We start from the raw sequence: 20791 nt of genomic DNA, 5'->3' as shown, positions 1-20791 counted from the left end.
ATGGATCCAATTACTTGTTTTACATCCCAGACACCAAAACAGCCAGCTTATTAAAACAGGCTTTTAATTATTTTTCATCACGTTGAGACTCTGTCTTGTTTTCCAGTTAGTAACTCTCACCAGATTTCGCCTGTAACTCCTGCCTCTCGTTGCATGAGATTTCAAGGTGCTAAGCTTTTCATCTTGATTTCATTGCGTGACAGAGGGAGGAGGGAGTCATTTCTTCCCTATAAGCTGCATAAGTCCTCAGGCATAGTGTTTTACAGTTGACAGATCAACACATGAGACTGGCTTTGATCCTGATGCTGGAGGTCCTAGTCACTGACTCTCTTTCAGTAACAGGTAAAATCAAAGAACAAAGAAACGTTAGACTCGGTTTATTTGATCATGACATTATTGTTCGTCTTTTGAAATCACTCTAAGGGATGTTAACTTATAGAAATTCAGTTGTTGTTAGAAATATTAATGGTAGTCAAGCAAATTTGATTAAATTAGTGATTGTAGTGTTGTTGTTGTTGTTAAACCTCTTTCTGACCTTATCAGGATACATTCACTGGTCCACCATTATTGACCTCCTTCTCCATTCAAGCTTTAATCAGCATGACTTCAGTGAGGATCAATAACTTCTTTTCATTTTTCACACTTTTCACATTTTTTTTACAAATCAATATATGCCTGATGGGTTGTTCTGCAGTCACCCCTCCATCCTCACACCAAGGATGACTAACACTGTCTTCATTTGGCTTTTCCTGTTCGTGTCAAAAATGCAAAGTGAAGTCATTTCTTCTCTTTTTTTCCCCTCTTCAAGAAATGTATTTAATACAAACCAAGGAAATTAAGAGTTCAGATTCAGTGTTAGAACTGAAATTGCTCTGTACTTATGTACAAGAGCGTTTACTTCCTCCTTGATCCATTTAAAGCCATTTAAAAAATGACCCAAGTGCTACGCATGTGTTATTTCAACAATAGAGGGGCAATGTGGTTTCTATGAAATGCATATCCAACCCCAAATCAATGGGGATTACAGAGCCTTTGTTAGTGCTGAAGCTTTGTTTTCCTTCAGATTTATGATCGTTGTGGGGAGCTGGCAGGAGCCTGTGTGATTACTGCTTACACACTGATTTATACCTCACTTTTAATTATCTGAGGGGGTCTACAGCTTGTGTGCCAATACATCCTTTCTTTTGGGACCCGGAGGAGGAAAAGGAGCCCTCTCTGGTTTCCGCCCCCTGCTTGTTCCCTCTTTCCGTCTCTGGTACGAAACTTAACCAGAGATGTGCTGCACCTCTGGCAGCGTCCCACTCCTCCCCAGAGTCAGGCAGACTGATGTCTCTGACATTCATACACAGTGTGGGATCTGAAAAGAGGCTTAAAGGAAATATGAAGCTGCTGTCCACTGGATATGTAACTGTGAATAACACTCTCCAAAGGCCTATAAATTTTATATTGTGAGAGTCACACAAACCACTTCTGTGAGCCCATCTTCTTTGTAAAAATACAATAGCCAGGTTTTATTCCAACAACAAGCTATTGATAAGGATACTAAGGATTTTGTTTAGACATGATTTAAGAAATCTATTAGATCCTAAACCCAGAAGATGATTGAATAAGAACACAATCAGTGACTGTTTTAGTCATAATAGATGTGTTTATCGTCTAATCCTCCATGTAATATATTATTTATGATGCTGGTGAGACACAAGTGCCATTTTGGTTAGAAGATGTACATTATGATACTAGAAAAAGAGAATCCAGAGACTTGGTCAACCATCTGTTTTTGAATGACACTGGGTTAAAACCAAGTAAAAAAAAATAAGTTTGCAAAAGACCAAATACTGTGTTATATATTATTAGAGTAAATTACAATGAAATCTGTGATTTAACCAGAGGTGGCAAAAGTACATACTTTCTTTAATTAAGCAGAAGTACAGATACCTGTTAAAAATAGTCCAGTAAAAGTTGAAGTACTGAAGGAACCTTTTTACTCAAGTAAAAGTGAAAAAGTACAGGCTCTGAAATGTACTCAAAGTAAGAAAGTAAAAAGTAGCTTTTTGAAGGTCGGTTCTACTCTCCATTTTTGTTCAAAGGTAACTGAACATTGTGCTATATTAATATAATACAAAATATTAGTACATGAGATCACAAATATTGTTTGAATTTAAATTTAAATTCTAGTGAATGTACTTAGTTTGAATCTGTTATAGTGGACATAAGCAGTCAAAGGTCATTTTAAAACCAACTGTTTTCTGTTGTCTTTATTGCAGAGGGTGACTTTGCTGACACAACTAAATAGTAAAATGAGCACAGTCAGGGGTTTAAATGGGATTCAGTAAGTAGGGGAACCCTCAGTGTGAGGAAAACACTAACAGCTGCAGTAGATGTTCTTTATGTAAATGCTGTGATCAGATGACCTGCTGTTCTTTGTGGATTTACACAACTGAATTCAACAAGATGTTCACAGTTTCACAAACTGCACTGTTTCTACTGTCTTTATACTAGACAGTACGAAGTGAGTTAATTTACAAATCAGCAGCATAAATGCAGTTTCATCACTGCTACACTTTGCAGGATGTTTCACAATATAATAGCACAAAACTTATCAAAATCCATCATATACAAAAGCCCGTCCTGTCTTTTCTTACATCTTTCTTCATCTCTGAGTGAAGTCAGCTCTCTTTCTTTTCTCTCCCTGTGAATTCAGCAGCTCGGCCTTTAGCTAGCAACACACTGGGCGACAAACTGCACATGAACAGTTTGTGTGTTTGCTGATGTTTGTTGAGCTGATAGAAACGTTGAATTTGAAATTACCTGCCACTTAAAAAGCTGTCACTCCTTTCATCCTTTGTCCTCTTCCACAACCTCCACCGACTGCACCTCCCGAGTATAAAAGATGATACTGTTAACCCAAACAGTAGAGAGTACAGATATTTGTGTTAAACTGTAGGAAGTAAAAGTCAGAAAAAACAAATACTCAAGTAAAGTACAGATACCTGAAAATGCTACTTAAGTGAAGTAACGAAGTAAACTTATTAAAAGAATATGCAACCTCTTAAGAATGGTAAATCATGCTTCAGCAATCCACGCTGAATAACACGCAGTGCCCACAACATCCTTAAAATCGGTTAATGATGTTAAACATATGTTGTGATAATCAAACCTGACCAGCTTCAGTGCAGTTCACAGAGTAACATGCATTTAAGGAGGGCTGATTTCAAGCAGGACTGCTTTGTCTTTGTTAATTATTTTTAATGTCCATCATTATGAAGTCCCTTGAGGGATGAATCCCATCGTCTCTGTTTGAACTTAATATCAGCAGCCAGGCTGACTGTCCATTAATCCCTCTGTTGTCTCAAAGACGTGCTGAGACCAGCGACAGTCACGGGGCATTAATGAGCTCGAGTTGAAGATTTTTTGCACATAAAAATAATACTAATAATAATAATTAACTGGTGCTCGTTTTGTTATTGATTAATTTTCTCAACTTAGGATCACGGGGAGGCTGGAGCCAATCCTAGCTGTTACAGGACGCAGGTTGGCGACTTAAAACAGCGTTAACACAGATCAGTATTCACACCCACGCCATAGTGTCACATGGTGGGTTTTATCTCATTTAACTGCAGTTTCAGTCACAAAGGAAATCAGGAATCTGAAGTTGAAGAGCAAAGCTAAAACCAAGAACATTTAGTCCAATTAAGAAAATATAATATAAATCCATCATGGCCTCTACTTTTAAGAAAAGGTGAAATTTTTAAGGCACAGGATGATTAAAGAAAAATGCTTTCATAGTTTTTGCTGTCTTTAAGTCACTTTTCAATCCTGGCTGCTCCTACCTGAGCCCTGAGCATATGCAGATGACGGGGAGTCGTGGATCTTGCATCGTCATGCGCATCTTTCTCATTTCCTTGCATGAGCCCTTCATCCCATTTCTTTTCTTTTCTCCTGGTTCCTCACCTCAGACCACTTCAATCCTGCTTAAAATTTCATAGCTGAAAATCAATGATGGGTATATCTCCTGATTAGATCTGTGTTCAAGGCTGTGTTCTGTGTGGGCAGGTGAGTCATTCAGGGGTCTCCTCCATATGGGGGGGTCTGTGATGAGATTTTTAAACAGGTGGCGCTCTGATTAGAGGAAAAGAACGTTATACCTCAGCAGAAATCTTTTGCACGTTCTGACCTTGAAAATTGGTTCAGATCACGTATCTTGGTGTCACTGTTCCTTGATGTCCACTCCTGTAGGTGTGTGTAAGAGGTTTGTGGTGAAGGTGTTGGGCAAAGGGGAATAGATGATGTCACATTGATGGATTATTCCTCTCATTGCTAGCTCCAGCGATTAGGTCAGCAGCCCAAGAGACAGCAACACGTCTTTGTGAAATGCTGATGCTAGACTTACTTACTGATTATAAGTCACTGCATCACTGCCAAGCAGATCTGTACATACTCACTGAGTTGCAGTGAATAATAGAATGACTCCACTCAGAGCAGGGGGGCAGCAGACCTCAGAGACCCAGGGTGGGGGTTTTTTTCAGTCAAATCTGAAGATGGCTCTGCGTGCTCAAAGCCCCTATTCTCTCAGCACATGCCTGACTCCTTTTTGTTTCCCTTTGTGAATGAGGAAGTGCGAGTGGCAACAAAGATGCACAAACCGCTCACACAATGTCATCCCTTTTCACAATAATGCTATTCCCCTCTTCCCAGCAGCCCGCTTTCATTTGTTCAGTAGTGAATTCTCTGGCTGTTAAACTGAGGGATTGACTGTGGTGCTTGTCAGGCTTTTATCTTTTGCCCTGATTCATTTTCATTCCCACTATGAAAGGGAGTACAGAGTGGCATCCAGTGCTATTATTTAGTCCGAGACAAGACGATCTTGCATCACAACCCCAACACATATCATCTCATGTGAGTCATACCATTGTTTATCAAAGACGTTGCAACATTACTGTACTAAGAGAGATGATTGCACTAGAATTTTATGGACTATTATAGTGAGAGCGATGGAGCTGGTGACCACAGAGTAATGACATCCATCTACCCCCGCCGCTGGATTTAACAATACATAAATGTGATTACAGTAGGAAAATGGTTTATTCTTGTCGTATTACTGTAGGAGAATTGCACTATATTTTTCCTGTAATAATGTTTCTCCTACAAAAACAATTTTCTATAAAAAGACCATTTCATAAGTTAAGGGAGGGTTTTTCTTTGATGATGGTCATTTCCTGTTTCTGCTGTTTCCAGCAAGTTTTTATTGAAAGACCCAGTAGGATTTCCTGAAATGGCCACTTGACTTCTTAAATTGTTGTCATCAGCAAAATCGGTAGTTCCTTAGCAGTGCATCCTAGAAATGGTTTGCTTCCAGTGGTACATTTCTAAGCCGCAAAGTCGATCCCAGTATGAATGTGACTTTTCTGTTCCCGTAGCATTCTCGTGAAATGAACTATGACTCATCCAGGAGGTCATAAAATAACCCAGAACAACGTCTGAGGTACTGCAGGCCTCACTTGCCTCAGTCAAGGTCAAAGTTCATGATTCAACAATAATAAAGAGACTGGGCAAAAATGGCATCCATAGGAGAGTCGAACCACAAATGATCCAAAATAACGCAAAGGCTCATCTTGCATTTACCAAAAAAACATCCTGATGATCCCCAGGATTTTTGGGAATTCTGCTCTCAACCAGAAAATCCTGAAGGAATGTGTCCAGCCATCAGTTCATCCCCTATTGCTCAAGAACACTTAGACTATGCAGCAAGATTTTGATCTGAAAAAACACAATGGCAAGTCCACCTCTGGACAGACCAAAAACTAAAATCCTCCACTGTGGCTGAATTAAAACAGTTCTGCAAAGAAAAGTAAGCCAAAATTCCTCCTCAGTGATGTGAAATAGTTTTCTGAACAGAAAATAAAAGGATGCAGCGGAGAGGAACTGCGACTGTAGTAAAAGCCTCGTGTGTAGCACTGGGGCTGCGGCATCATAAAGATAAGAGACAGGTGTTTTCTTTGCTCTCCAGCCATGTGCCACAGTGTTGCCTTTTGTCTACACACACACACACACACACATAGACTTCTTTGGATGGATGCATTTTATAGCTTACATCGCAGAGAAATACACTTCTATTTCGCCTGATTGCTGTTGCCTGCTGGGCAGTTATCATGCTATTGTCACTGTTACATTGGTGGAACTAATGGATCTGATAGAAGCGTGTTTGCCGAGCCCGGGACGATGCAGTTATGCATAGGTTTATGTGGCTTTGGTGCAGAGCTACACGTGTTCAATTTTCTAAATAAGTTATGACAAATTGTATAGCTGTTTTTTTTTTTCATAGAGCTGGGAAAAGGAAACAAGTTCATCATATATCTCCGTCATCGTGACACTGGTTCTATTTTATAATAAATATTGTATAAATTGACAAATCTCTGCAGTCACATGTGAAGGAAAGACACTGAGGATTTAATAAAGACTCTGCCACCCTCCGTGTTTAAAAGAAGGCACGTCTGCCCTCTTCAGGCTTGGAAAATAATTTGGAAATTAAAAAAATAACTGGGTAATGTAGATGATCCGATTCAACAATGTGTTCCCTGCAAATATCACAAAATCCAATTAACCCAACAGGTGTGGCAGGTGCAGCACTGGGTGTATCACAGCAGGTGTAGCTTTTTACCCCCATGTCTTATTTTTTCTTCCGTGGAAGCCCTGAAGGAGAATATCTAACTGAACTCACCAGGTAACTTATTTGCAATTAGATTTGTTTTATTTGCCCCATTTCTCCCAACCAGCATCTGTGGCTGCTGCTGGAGCCAATTACTACCACAGTAAAAAAAAAAAAAAGTGCAAAGTAGAAATCTGGTTGTGTCGGGGTGTGAGCGTGTGAAGGAGAGAGAGAGACAGTGCATTTACAATTTGTGACAATTCCCATCCAGAGGCCAAGATTCTCTGGGGGACTCCCAGGAAATTACACCTTGCTCTCATATCATTCCATCTTTCCTGAGCCTGTTGAGCCACCCACTTCCTCACCACTTCCCCCCACCACCGCTACACCTGACACAGTTACTCCACTGCTATATGCCGGCAAAATGTTACAGCGGCCCAGTTTTTGAAAAGCCATTTCATTTTTCACTCTTGTCTGGGTCTTGCTGTAATGGGCTCCTCTCATTCCACATGGTTTCATCAGTAATACACATTCAGAGCAATACTTGCTGGCCTTCTGCGACCTCGGACAGTGGATGCAATTATGACAGGCCTAATGCCCTACCAAACTGCACTTCCAGTCTGCTTTTAGCAGAGCCCTGTGCTGTGCTGCATGTGCACTGTTCAGTTAACCAGCACGTGCAAGATCAAATTTAAAAATGACATCATTGTTGATCCAAATGAAAATTGAACATATGAATCCTTGCCAAATCTGAAATACATTCTTCATGATTTCCTACGGGCACGATTAGCAATAGTGAAAATGTTGCATTATTTTATTAATACACTTCAAAAAAGAATATGGGATGGATTTTGCACTTCTTCAATCTTTAGTGCACAATCAGGACAGAGATGTTTGTGTACGATACAGTTTCAAGAGGATGGATGCCAGGATCAGAAATGGGGACTTGCAAGATATTGTTCCCCACAGAGGGTTAAGCATAGGTTGTACTGAGCTTTCCCTTCTTTTTTCTAGTGCCAATGGGGACTAAAACAAGAGGCATGTTAAAGCCTAAAGCCCAGCAGGTGACCTGAAAGACAGATGTTTGGCTTTAGTGAACTGATCAAGTGAGAGGGACACCATGTTTTCCCAAGCCTGGTAATCCTTTGTAAAAAGGTAGAAAAGTGCTCCATCCTTCTCTGCATTACCGTATGACTTTTAGAAGCTTCCAACATTCGTTTTCTCCACTTGAGAGTGCATCATACATTGTCCCTTTATTCTAAAATTCCACTCATATATATGTACACTGTGGGGATGGACATGGGCAGCAACAACACAGGCTGTGGCATTTAAACCCTAAGTGTCCCACCAGCAGCCTGAACTGTTGATAGAAGGCAGGATTAATAATATGATGTTTTCTACAATAAATTCTGACCCGACCATCTGAATGTTACAGCAGAAATTGAGTCTTATCAGACTGGGCATGTTTTTCAATCTTCCCTTGTTCAAAAGTGTGAAGTTAGCCTCAGCTTTGTGTTCTTAGCTGACAGGAGTGCCACCTGGTGTGGTTTCCTGCTTTAGCCCATTTGCTTCAAGGTTCGACGTATTGTGTTTTCAGAGATTCTCTTCTGCATACCTTGGTTGCAATGAGCGGTTATGTGAGTTTATGATGTCTTCTCATCAGCTTGAAGATGACTGGTTATTCTCTTCTAACACCAACAAGGCATTTCCACCCATAAAACTCTGGATATTTTTTTTTCAGACCATTCCCCTTAAAATGGCTGTATGGGAAATTTTCAGTAGATCAGTATTTTTTAAAATGCATAAATCAGCCTATCTTCAAAGCCAATTATATCACATTTTCTTCCCCATTCTGATGCTCAGTTTGAATGTCAGCTGCTTGTCTTGACTGTGTCTACATCCCTAAATGCACTAAGTTGATTTAATGTGATTGGCTGATTAGAATATTGCATTAATGAGCAGTTGAACAGGTGTACCTAACAAAGGGACCAGTGCGTGTATGTTTTCTGCTTCGGCTTTCCCATCAGCTTTGTTTGTACTTTGTATTCAGCTCTAATTAGCGACATGCTCAACACTTGCTAATTATCAGCCTGTTAACATTGTCTCTGGGAGTATGTCAGAATGAGCTCAAATCATCAGCATGCCCAAATAGCCTGTAGTTTCTGAAAGCTTAGCTGTGATTCTTTGCTTTTTCTTTTCCAGGAAAACCAAATACATCAGGCTGGATTAAAGGGTAATACGTATAAAAGATGCATGCTAACAACTTTGCAGCAAAATTGATTTATTGAGTTTGAACACTGGTGACCGTTTCAGCTGAGCTTTAAAAGTGATACACTGATGGAAAATAATGATGCAAACTTTACAGTTTAGAATAAAATTGACAATAAAACAGGGATGTAGAAATGCATGTAGGGTATGTATGTCACATCAGTGTTTAAATAATTAATGTGAGTTCATGGCTTCCTACATAGTATATCAACACATGGCATACAGGCTGACTCTTTCATTGGTTGTTCTGGATTCTCCATGACTATATGCTTCTACTGTGCCCTTCACCGTACAGCAGCAAGGCATTCGATTTATAGAAAGCAGCATGTGGTTGGGATACATCCTGTAGCGATAAAACCAATATTGCTACATAATTATCATAGATTTTTTTTTACAGTATAACCACTGCACTTCTCCTTGAGGGGAAACTGTCAGGATGTAGATGAATTAGGATTTTATTAAGCTACAGTAATACATTTCTCATATCTACTATTTTATTGTAGGTTGCCTCTATTGTCAAGAGAGCCTACAATAAAACACTAAACGCATCAGTGGTTGCATACTAATTTTATGTGAAACACAAAGCATGTTGTCATGTTGTTTAGCATTAGCATTTTGCTTTATATTTGAGACTTCCAATAATCCAGACCTGCTGGAAAAATATAAGTAAGACGTTATATCTTCTGTGAATATAATATGTTTGTAAAGAAACAAAATATGGTATTAGATGAAAAGTTAAACTAAATTAACCCTTTAAAGCCAGTTGGAGCAGGCACGCTCCGTTTTGCGTAACTATTTTTAAATCCCGGTAGTTAGCGCAATTTTTTTTTTTGTTGCATACGAAACCGGAAAAGTTGTACTTACATCTTATGCCATCAGCTAACCCTAACCCTAGGTCACGGTTTCCTTCCACATATGGCTTTGCAAAAATTGCATACAAAGCATTTGCAGCAACAAAAACACAATAATCCAGAAACACGCTTTGCCAATCCGATCAGCTGTTTGTAATACTTCCTACGTTGGAATAGACGTCAGCGCGAACTATCGCATGTCCGCCATTACCTGCGGACATGCGATAGTTCGAAACCGGGCAGGTAATGGCCTGGTTTTACCTTCAGGGCCTTATAAGCCTATACTGGTGTTTTTAAAAGTTATATTCTACTTTATGACTTTCTGTGTCGTTTCTGGGATGCTTAGAACTCATATTGCACTGCTGGAAATAGTTTATTTTGATGCATATGCTGTTTTTTTGCATTATAAAAATTATTTTTTGTTTTTCCTGCAGTATATAAAAATTGGTGTATTTCAGAAAAAAACTATGAAGACACTCAAAATAAATTTCCTGTTGTTGTAAACTATTTTTTGCAACTTTTTTGTATTTACAGTTTTGAGGGATAAACCTCTTAAATTTCTCTAACTAGAAATATATGTTAAAAAAACAAAAACAATTTTCAATTTTTTTGTAGTTTATTGCACTTTTTTGCAATTTATGTAATTACTATGCACTTAATGCATACATATCATTAAAATTTTGGCTATAATGGTTGTATTGATGTATAGTAACTTGAAATGCTCCCAAAAATGGCACTACAGCATGGGAAAAAAATATAATATAAGTTCTGGCGGACTTAGTTCTATGGTAGGTCTTAAAGGGTTAAAGTTGTACTCTGTTTGGATACCTTTACATAATTCGTTATGTTAGTTTCCTGATGTAAATACTTCCCTTTGCAACTGAAGTCATCAGTTTCCTTGAGCTCCCCTAAAATGTGTAATAGAAATGTTACAGTATACTTATGTTTGATAAATGATTATTTATCTTTCTACAGAAAGAGTGGTTCATAAATAGATGGGTACACTTCATCAGCTGGTCATTAAAACAAATATCAAATCAACTAAACAAACAGCAGCAGTTCAATGCATTTAGGCTTGTAGACAGGTCAAGATGAACTGCTGAAGTTCAAAACAAGCATCAAAATCTGGAAGAAAAGTGATTTAAGGGATTTTGAATGCAGCATGGTTGTTGTATATGTATATAATAATATTAGCACTTCAGAAACTTCTGATTTATTGTTCAAATATGGAGCAAACTCTCTGAGGAATGTTCCCAGCACCTTGCTAAATCTATGCCACAAAGAATTAATGCAGTTGTACCTGAGGAAAGAAGGGAACAATTAAGATTCCTAAATTGCTTCAAAGCCAATTACTGCTATGGCCAACTGAACTAGGTAATGGCTTACTTTTTAACCTGAGGAATTCCCCCAAAAATAAATGTTACACAAATTAAAAGGCTGCTCTGGATATTTATTTCAACTTTTATAGCTGGCACAAATCCACTACCAGCTGTTTCCAGCTAGCCATATGTTTTTCCTCGGCCGAATTTACTGCATGGAAGGTAATTCTGCAGTTTTAGTACATTTTACCTCTGCATTGTATAACACAAGCTCAGCAGTACATCGCAGCACTCACAGGCACAGCAGGTTAGTCTCTATGACTGCCTCTTTGCGGCCTGTCAGAATGAGCCATGGCAGAGAAGGTGGGATTGTCCCACCAGAGATGTATGCATCGGGAAGCTGTAAATCCTCCCCTGCCTTCCATTTGTTTACACCTTCTGTTTCCTGCCAAACAAACTACTAGATTTCCCGTGAGAGTTCCAGACCCACACGCAATGTCTTTAGTGGACACGGTTTTTACAGGCGTCACAGCCAGATGAAAACAGTTAGAACATCATTTTTTTAAAGGTCTGTTTGTTTGGAGCAGGGAGCAAGGCTTAGGTTCAGCTCAGTTAAGATATAGGAGGTGCTTTAAAATCGACATGTCGATGATTGCTGTCATTCCCCTTTGAGTAAACGACCTGATACATTTCAACAACAAGCAATTATGTTCAGCTTTTATTCTAATCCATCTCCTTATCCGTACATCAAAACCTACAACACAGTGCAGGGAGTAGCTTTGAGACAGGGAAAAGAAATTACTGGGGAAATTTCGAGCTTAGAGGTAGCTTTGTTTCATAAAATCAAGTCCTTATTTATTGTCTGCTCCTCTGTTTTTTCTACTACTTTTTACTTTTTTTCATGTGGTTTTAGTTTGACAGTTTTTTGTAGCTTTTTTCTCTTCTATTTTTTAAATTATTTACTGTGTACTGTGTGCACACTTCCAATTTTTTATCATTTAACCAAGAATCCAAATGATGTCAAATCCCAACTGGATTCTGTTAATTAAGTGCCCTGAAATTTCACCCCAAGCTCCTTTCCCTATTATTTTGCAGTGGTTTGAAATTGTTTAACTGGAGCCACCACTAGACTAAACAGTGCTGGTGTTTGTGTGTGAGTCTGCACCTAATATTTGAGTTTTATGTCTCTGTGCCAGAATGTTTTATTAACGTGGTACCTCACAGAGGAGTTGACGTATTTCACCAGTGAAGGACGTGACCCTGGCTGTTTATTTCCCATGATGAAATTGTCCAGAGGTTGATGACTCTGTAAATAAGCAGTTCGTGGAGCGGCAGCTCTTGGCTTTCGGTGACCAATTTAATTATTATTGTTTAATCAACACAGGGCAGATCAGGTGTAGATCTCCCACAATTTTTTTTAATGTTACAGTTCAAAGAGACATGAGCACTGCCTGTGTGCCTTGGTTGTCTTATATGCTCTTGGTTCCCAAGCTTGGAAGTACCTCCAATGACTCTTGGCTGCTGAGTGGGTGCTTGTGAATTTTCCCATGATCCACAATTAATATACACTTCCATTTTAGTGTACAAATAGTAAAGTGAATTAAGGCAACTTTTTGTTTCGAGCATAATGTTTTTTTATACTAATGTGCAAAATGAGCTACCCCTCATTTCTTTATGTTTTCCTTCCAAGGAGCCAGACTCTTGTTACTCTTTTTAATCAGTTTTTACTAACAGTTCTCCGGCTTTTGAAAGTTTTTCTTTGTACTTTCTTTGTCTGCTTTTTCTCTCATTTCAATTCAGTCCTTGTACCTGACCATTAACAGAAATTTCTTTTATTAAGCCACTTTACACTGACCTGTGAATGATTCAAGACTAAAAAAGGCACCTAACTAAAGGGATGAACCAGTGTTGTGTCCACACATAAGAGAATACAAAGAACCAATTTTCCATCCATCCATTCGCTTCCGCTTATCCTTCTCAGTGTTGCGGGGGGCGCTGGAGCCTATCCCAGCAGTCATAGGGCGAGAGGTGGGGTACACCCTGGACAGGTTGCCAGTCTGTCGCAGGGCCAACACAGGGACAGACAACCATTCACACTCACATTCACTCCCGCATTCACACCTATGGGCAATTTAGATTTTTCAATTAACCTATCCCCACAAATCGGGGACCAATTTTACATTGTATCTTAAATGTATTTATTACTAGAGGCCTGTTGGGAAAAAAAACACACTATTTGTTTCTATATTTTTAGTTGAATCAACAAAAAAATGACAAAGATAACGATTTTACAGGCATATTTTGAAGGTGATTCCCACAAAAGAGTTAGCTAAAACGTGATGTGCAGTTTATTCTTAAAAATCTGAGGAAACCGAGCAAGTGAAGGACAAAATGGGCAGATGAACAGTAACTGAAAGTCATGTCTTTATGAATCTAAAAAGTCTGGCCCTTCACTTTCTCCATCTGCTTACTGAAGCCTCATCAGAAATGGCCTCAGTGAAAGGATGGTTTTCAAAAAGTTATTCTTAAGGAAGGAACGAAGGAGAAAGTGAGGTCAGTATGCACAGAGGAGCTCAGGAGAGAGTTACAACAGAGAGGGTCTAAAGGCTCTGTTATGGTTTGGGGCTTTGCTGGCACGGTCATTGGAATTATAAATGCAGAAAAGTGCCATCTGATTTGCAACAGCTTCGTTTCTCAGCATGACAATGATCCCAGTGATCCTCTGCTTATATTAACACCACTGCAGAGGTTGTTGGTTCACTTGTATATCAAAGCATATTATTTCTGATCATAATCCTGTCTCAAAGTTGTCAAGTCTGCACGTCTGCACCCAAATAAAAAAATTCTGCTCTCTCCATTCCATTAAAAGATCATGTCATCAGTGTCTTGCAAAACCAATTAACCTCCATAAGGAGAGCTGGCCATTGAGAATTTAATCAAATACTGCCAATTAATGGACATCTTGTGGTAGGAGCTGTCTGTTAATACCAGAACAGCTGAAAACTGGGCAATAACACAGTAACAGGAAGCCTGGTTTCAATAGCTTTCATTAGTGATTTTCTTCTTGTTCCTCCATACATTTAGAAAATCCATTTTTATGATCATCTCATCATTTCAGTGTCATTATCTGAAAATATCTTCATGAGCACATTCAGTGGCAGGTTTAAGAGTGCAAGAATATAAACTCTTTTATTCTCTGGGGTTCTGTTACTATAACACTGCATGTTCATAGTTGACTATATCAGCCATATCACAATGCTGTGTCAGCACTGCCTATAGATTCACTGTATGGTCAATCTATAAAGTCCTCTGTCCTCCCGCACATGCAGCTGTTAGGAATTGTGTTGCAAAGGGAGAAATTAAAGGGCCAAGAAAATGGGAATCTATAAACGTATTATACCCTGTTGTTAATGGAAATGTCATCAGCAGAAATCTCACAGCTCTACTGAGTGATGAGCCAATTTCCCCGAGTCTTTCTAAACCACTCGCATGTAAAATGGCTGGAAATGACCAGGATTAACTATGTACAGTAGCACCAGTTTGCCACCAAAAACAAAACGACCAAATTTTCCAACCAATTAAATTTAAAGGCCTTTTATCCCAGTTTTGAATGGACTACAATAAAAAAGGGAAGTCTGGAATGAAAGTGGAGCGCTTCTCTTGAAGGATGGATAATGACACATAAACATTTACTGTGTTTGGTCACTCCCTGCTGGTCACTCGCCTTCTCTGCCCTTCCATAACAACCCCTTATTCCAGATGAAGTGGGGAGTGTTTCTCTGGAGCTGCCTGCATCAGTGGTTGATTGACCATGACACTGAGCTCCTCTTGTGGCAGAGGATAAGATAAATCGTACACGAGGAGCTCACTACATTAAAGTTTCCTCAGCGCTATATTAAAACAGGATTAAAACAGTTGATGTTCCCTTTTTTTATGCAAAAAAAGTTCAAATGCACATAAAAATTTTGCAAAGGTTTTGCATGGACTTTTTTTACTGCCTGGCCAACTTTCAGAAATCTAAGTGGAGAAGTGGAACAAAAACAACCCATTCATTTTTTGCGTTTTGGGATCATAAATCAGCCCTCTCCGAGGGCCTTTTTAGTTCCTTTGTAACCGACTTTATATAATATGCAAAAAGAAAGTGATCCTTCAATCAGGATGTTCATAATGTAGTATCACACACAAGTTTTGGTTTCACTATTAAGTCATTCTCTCTGACTCAGTTTCTAATAGAGAAAACTGAACACAGTACAGCCATCACCACTCTGTAGTATCCCTATTAGGTTCCCAGATTCATGTTTAGACTCTTGTCTGTGCTCAAGTGCTCTTCTCACATGTCTCATATTGAGAAAATTGTTAGATTAAAGTGTTGCTATGAAAGCCTCCCAGACCTCACCATTATTTTTTCCCCTTAAGTGGAGAAAACATCTATTTGCAAGCACTTGATGGACTAACCCACACCTGCATGATTATGCGGGAAGAAAGGGGGAACATGGGACACTGATAAATGATTAAATGGCAAGCAGAAACAAAATCAGCGAGGCTGCAGGTGACTTCTTAACACAGGTGGCAGGTAGGCTGTTTTCAATCACCTGTTTCACGACACCACAAAACCTTTAAAAGGATTGCTACCATTATGCTCATGTCAGCTGATGCAGAGTAAATGTGGCATTCACATTCTAAAATAAGTCCATGAGTCCAATATCACAGTATTTCTAACTGCATCTTAGCTGATTTGCATCTGTAGCATGCCCAGCGCAGCTCTGAATTGTGCTGGTGTAGCTAACAGAAAAAGAAAATGCTTTAAGTGCTTGTTGGTTGAGACACTGTAAACAGCATGACTATGCAGCCTCAAACAGTTGGTTTGAATTAAAGCTACTGTATGTTAATGAAGTGTGGCAGAGATCCCGTGATTGTCTGCATCATCGTATCCCAGATAAAATGAGTAAGCTGTGAGTGTCGTTAGTCCTGTCTCATCCTCTGACATCATGTTTTGTAAGCATTTAATTGAGACCTAAGACAAAAGCTAACAGAAAAAAAGAGGAGACAGCTTTGAGGAAAGCCACGTTCCTATATGTGATAAATCAAGAGGCCTTATTAGACTGAACAAGTGGGAGTCGACGACATCTCAAACAGCCAGCAGTCACATCATAGCTGTTGTCACATGTGAATTGCAGTGTCACTTAAATTTATTAAGAAGTCAATGTAGTCTTCTGTCGCTGGCTGTTGTCAGTAATTTACCTCCCACACAGACAAAACAAGCCTTCACTTTTTCTTTTTGCAGACAGATGCTGTGGGCTGTGAATAAGCAAGGAGGGCCAGGAGACATGTGTGCCTTCAGATGATTGCACACATGTCTCCTGGCCCAGATTTTTGTTTTCTATCTTGACTGGTGTTGTAAAAAGATTGATGAATAAAGACATCACTCTAATATTTGAATGTTCTTTGTTTGTCTCAAAAGATCAGAGACGGACAGCAGGGATCACTCACACTGTAAAAATATATGTAGATTTGAGCAGATTTGGTCACCCTTTTCTGCAAAGCTTCATCAGAAGTGTGTGTTGAGTGTGTGAGATTCCTTTACATCTGTGGATTGTCCACTAGGGGTTGCAAGAGTAGAGCAAAAGATAATGAGCTCACCAGAGATGCCATATAAGGCGATTCCTTTTAATCAAGAATTCTTAATGAAGTGATTTTAATACACTGTGACAGAGATGAGTCATTACAAACCAAGTTAAGAGGTTCCTTTCATTAAGATTTTAAGATAAGCTATGTTATTAGTCTTGACTGAATGTGTAACATGTGTGACTTTTTCACAGTAACCAGTTATGATCGTTTAGGCGATAATATCGCAGCCATACTTCCTAGTTTTCTTCTCCTAAATGAATGTTGCCCTTTGTTGCAAGGCACAGTTGGAGCGAGACCTGATCAAAAAGAAATCTGTGTTAAATGATGTATAGATGTGTCAGAATCTTAGCAGGGGGATTTGCGTTACTTTGTTTACCTGGACAGTGTTTGTCAGTAAAAGTCACTGGGTCAGATAATTGAGTAAAAAGAGACAGATGGTGGCAGCGTTTACTGCTGATTACATGGAGGTCATAAACTGCCTTTCAGTAGCTGGGGGTGTCAGGACCAAGCCTATTAAACTGCCAGAGCCTGAGTCTTTGAGGGATGCTGGTGCACCAGTGGGAAAGTGGATGGGTTTAAACAGACCACAGGAATCAAGAACAGAGCATAATATTTATATCTTTAAAAAGGGATGCAAGGTTTCATATTGGATGTGGTGTTTTGTGCAAGCTTGCAGTCCTGCAGGATATCTTGGCGGCCTCATGTCAAGAAGAATACTTAGTCTTGGCTTCATATCTTTGGACTTGGCATACCGTAGCTTGGGATGTAGCTGCTGTCACTCATACAGAGGAATATATTCCATATCAGAGACCTCTAGGCTATAGCAAAATTGCATAGAGTAGCTGTATGTGCACAATGCGGGAAATATAAATAGTATATGCTGATGTAGGGTCATGCGCAGTGTTGAGAAATGACGGGAGGACACAAGAGCAGCAATGTTCCCCTGCAAACCTGCTGGACAAAGCAAAATGTGTTAATCTAGCAAATACTCTTTTTAATAGCGAAAGATTTTCTCATTACATTAAGTCGTGCAGAGAAAAGTTCAAGTATGCATGAGGCAGAGAAACTAAGACTAAGGTTTCCAGTATTAAAGTAAAGGATGCATTGATTTTAATCTGCTGATAATTAACAGTAAAGTTCATCATTTCATACCAAATTGCACACTTGTGTACTGAGGGAGTGCGGTGATATATAAACCAGTCCAACCTGCAAAACACTGCAAATGTGCATTACACAAACCATTAACACTAATTTAATATACCAAAGTTTACTGCTCTGCAATAACCTGCAGAAGTTAAATTTATATCTGTGAATGACAGTTTCATTCCACTCTGCAGTCTGCTGTTCGCTATCTCTTTACATTAGTGTGGTGTATTGGTGTCCCTGGGCAGTGGGGGCTGTGTTTGCTGATCATACTGATGTATAGGTCTACCAACTCCACGGGACAGGCAATCAATATTCCAATAACAGGTAGATTTCCATTCTCACCCTGCGGACTAGTGACCATCAATCTATATCTATGTCAAAACAATTGTAAATAAAAGATCTGTGTTTCTGCGTTGGGAGCAAGTCAAAAGAGTTAATTGTCCAACAGCATCCCAGCCAACATGCAAAATGCAAGACAGCAGTTGTACAGACATCACATGCATGGTATATAGAAGTGTGAGTTTTTTATGATGTCAACTTTGCATATCAGTTTTATGGTGATTTATATTTTATAACTACTGTTTTATGACGTATTTGCAAGAGCATCAACTGTTTAAATATTGTTTCTCTCATCAGTTGATTTCAGTGTAGTGGGCATTACCCAGGCTGAGGGCTTCCAGATCATTTAACGATGATGGAGTTTTTTCATGGTTGGAAAAACACAGTATTTTTGAAAGGATTGTTCTCTATGTTTTGGGTGGGCTTCCAGTTGCATAGTTGCCCCAATAGATAAAGATCCAGTCCCTTCACAGTTCAGTGTGTCGTTTCAGTTTGGCTGGCCTGCAGTTTTGAAATGGAGATCCACACTCTCTGCCAGTGGCCTTCCAACTCACTCATATCAGAAGCTTTGCTTACTGTCTAACTGCATTATGGCTGTGCAGCAGGATAGTAGAGCAAGCACAATTACGTGTCTGTTTTATCCAGGTCTCTGGGCAGGAAGGAGATAAGTTGGCCTGCATCAGCATAATGTCACCTCACAGCTTATAGATAAATTTGCGCTGTTCACAGTTCGACACCTGACCCGAAGTGCGAGTTTAATGCCTTCTCATCTCCCATTCCCCAGCTTTACAAACCATTAAAATCCCATCTTGCTTAGCAAGGTGCATTGGACACTAATGGAGACTGACTCTGCCCATTTGCCTTGTTATACACCATTCATTTCCTCCTCCTGCCAAGCTTATGACCAAATGGACTGACAGTAGGGATTCTGCTCTCAGAGTCATGATCTTCTATATGATCCAGCAATCAAGATATGACCATATCACTCATCTCTACATCCCGTCCGTTTCTGTTGGCACAGGTTTGCCTCGGATTAGTGTTGAGTGTTAAGGTAAGTGAGCAAACATCCGCAGGAGGCGCTCCTCCTGAATAAATATTTGTTGTCCTTGTTTGGATAGTGAGTCTTTTCTCTTATATGGCTATTTCTAATGATCCTGTGTTTTTCTCTGCGGTTTTCTTTCCGTTACAGAATTGTGCTTGGTTGCACTGTATTCCAAAAACATGCTAACACAGCATTTGGTGAATAATTCTTATGTATGTCTCATTTATAAATCATGAGCAGGGCAGTAAGAATCAAAATTTCCTCATACTGTTAATATGCATAATGTACTGCACACAGCACAGTATCAGAGGAAAAAAAGGGGTTCTCACAAAAGTGAATCGAATTATATGCAATATTTAAAGCTGTAGTAGATAATATACATGTGCCACTATGTTTGCTTTTCATCATCAAAACATAAACCTTTGCAGTTTCCCTGTTCGAGGATTGGAGAGAGACTCAATGTGCTCAGCAGACTCTGGAGGAGCTACTGTACATGTTTAGAGCAGGGATTGGCTGAGAGCGCTGTCACTCAAACAGCAAATACTCTCCAACTTCCTCTGTCCTCCTTTCCTGGTGCAGCCTAGGAGGAGGGAGGGGAATGAATCTTTTCTGTGTGAGTCGCCAGTGCTCCCTCAGACTGCTCCTTACAACCTGTCCTTGACTTACTGTGCACAGACGAGACTGAGAGGAAGCTGCACTGCTCCCTCCTCCTCCTGTCACATTCCTGTTTTGATTCATGTGAGCGGCAGCGGTCTGAAAACATTTCACTGTGTGGCTGCTTCTTTCTACCTGTGGTGCTTCAGCAGACTGGTGAAGGGAGGAACGCTCGTCCTCGGCCGGTGGAGCTCTGATGGGAGGCAGCGCTGACTCTGGCTGGGACTGGGGATGCTGAACAGAGGGAGGGAGGGCCTGTTTGAGCTGGGACAGCAGCTCCAGCAGCAGGGGGAGTACCAGGCCGCCCTCCACTGCTTCCTCAGCTGCCTGCTGGGACTGACTCATGTGCAGAACTTCACCTCTCTGCCCAACTGCTTACACCAGGTGAGCCAGATGGGAACTGGATATACTCACACCCACAAAATGTCACACAGCCATAGATTCTGTCTTTCTGTGTGTCTTTCTCTTCCACATGTGCCAGCATGAATTCACGTGTGTGTTACCTACATCTACACATTTTTTGCCCTACCATGTATTTGCACAGCTGTCCAAACACATGTGCATCACTTCTCCTTTTGAGCGTCATAAATTAGCAAACATCACAACACAAAGGACACATTCAGTATATTCAATGTCAAACCTGACAGCACAGTTCATCATGGGTCTCTGTGTTGACACTGTAAAATCATTCGGTCTCGTAGAACTGATGATGTGCATGCTGCTATTAGCGGTGCTGAGTTCAAGCCTAATGTATTCCATAGAAACAGTGGCACTGTTTATGGTAATAGCGTAGTATCCCGTTAATATTTCCCCCATGGTGTGTGGGCTATGCGTGAGATCAGAGGCATTATGTTTGGGCTCTGTGCAGCCAAGGCCAAAGTCTTAGCAGATTAAACAC

General features: G+C 39.9%; 1 protein-coding gene across 2 annotated transcripts in view; it reads left to right on the top strand.

Moving 5' to 3' along the window:
• Positions 1-20791, top strand: part of lg19h14orf180 (linkage group 19 C14orf180 homolog) — an 89099-nt gene that overhangs the window by 56855 nt on the left and 11453 nt on the right. The window contains exon 2 of one of the 2 annotated variants that reach the window (XM_085441034.1): positions 20046-20277. In XM_085441034.1, coding sequence (XP_085297160.1) covers positions 20125-20277 — 153 coding nt within the window. In that variant the 5' untranslated portion in view covers positions 20046-20124. Of the gene's footprint in view, positions 1-19811; positions 20278-20791 lie in introns of those variants that run through there. The other variant, XM_085441033.1, reaches the window with a different exon arrangement.

The sequence above is a fragment of the Copadichromis virginalis genome, linkage group LG19 (genome assembly GCF_057382275.1).
Source record: "Copadichromis virginalis isolate Kocher_CV1m ecotype Utaka linkage group LG19, C_Virginalis_male_GT1.1, whole genome shotgun sequence".
NCBI classification, from domain to species: domain Eukaryota; kingdom Metazoa; phylum Chordata; class Actinopteri; order Cichliformes; family Cichlidae; genus Copadichromis; species Copadichromis virginalis.
This window is presented reverse-complemented; position numbering and strand designations above follow the sequence as displayed.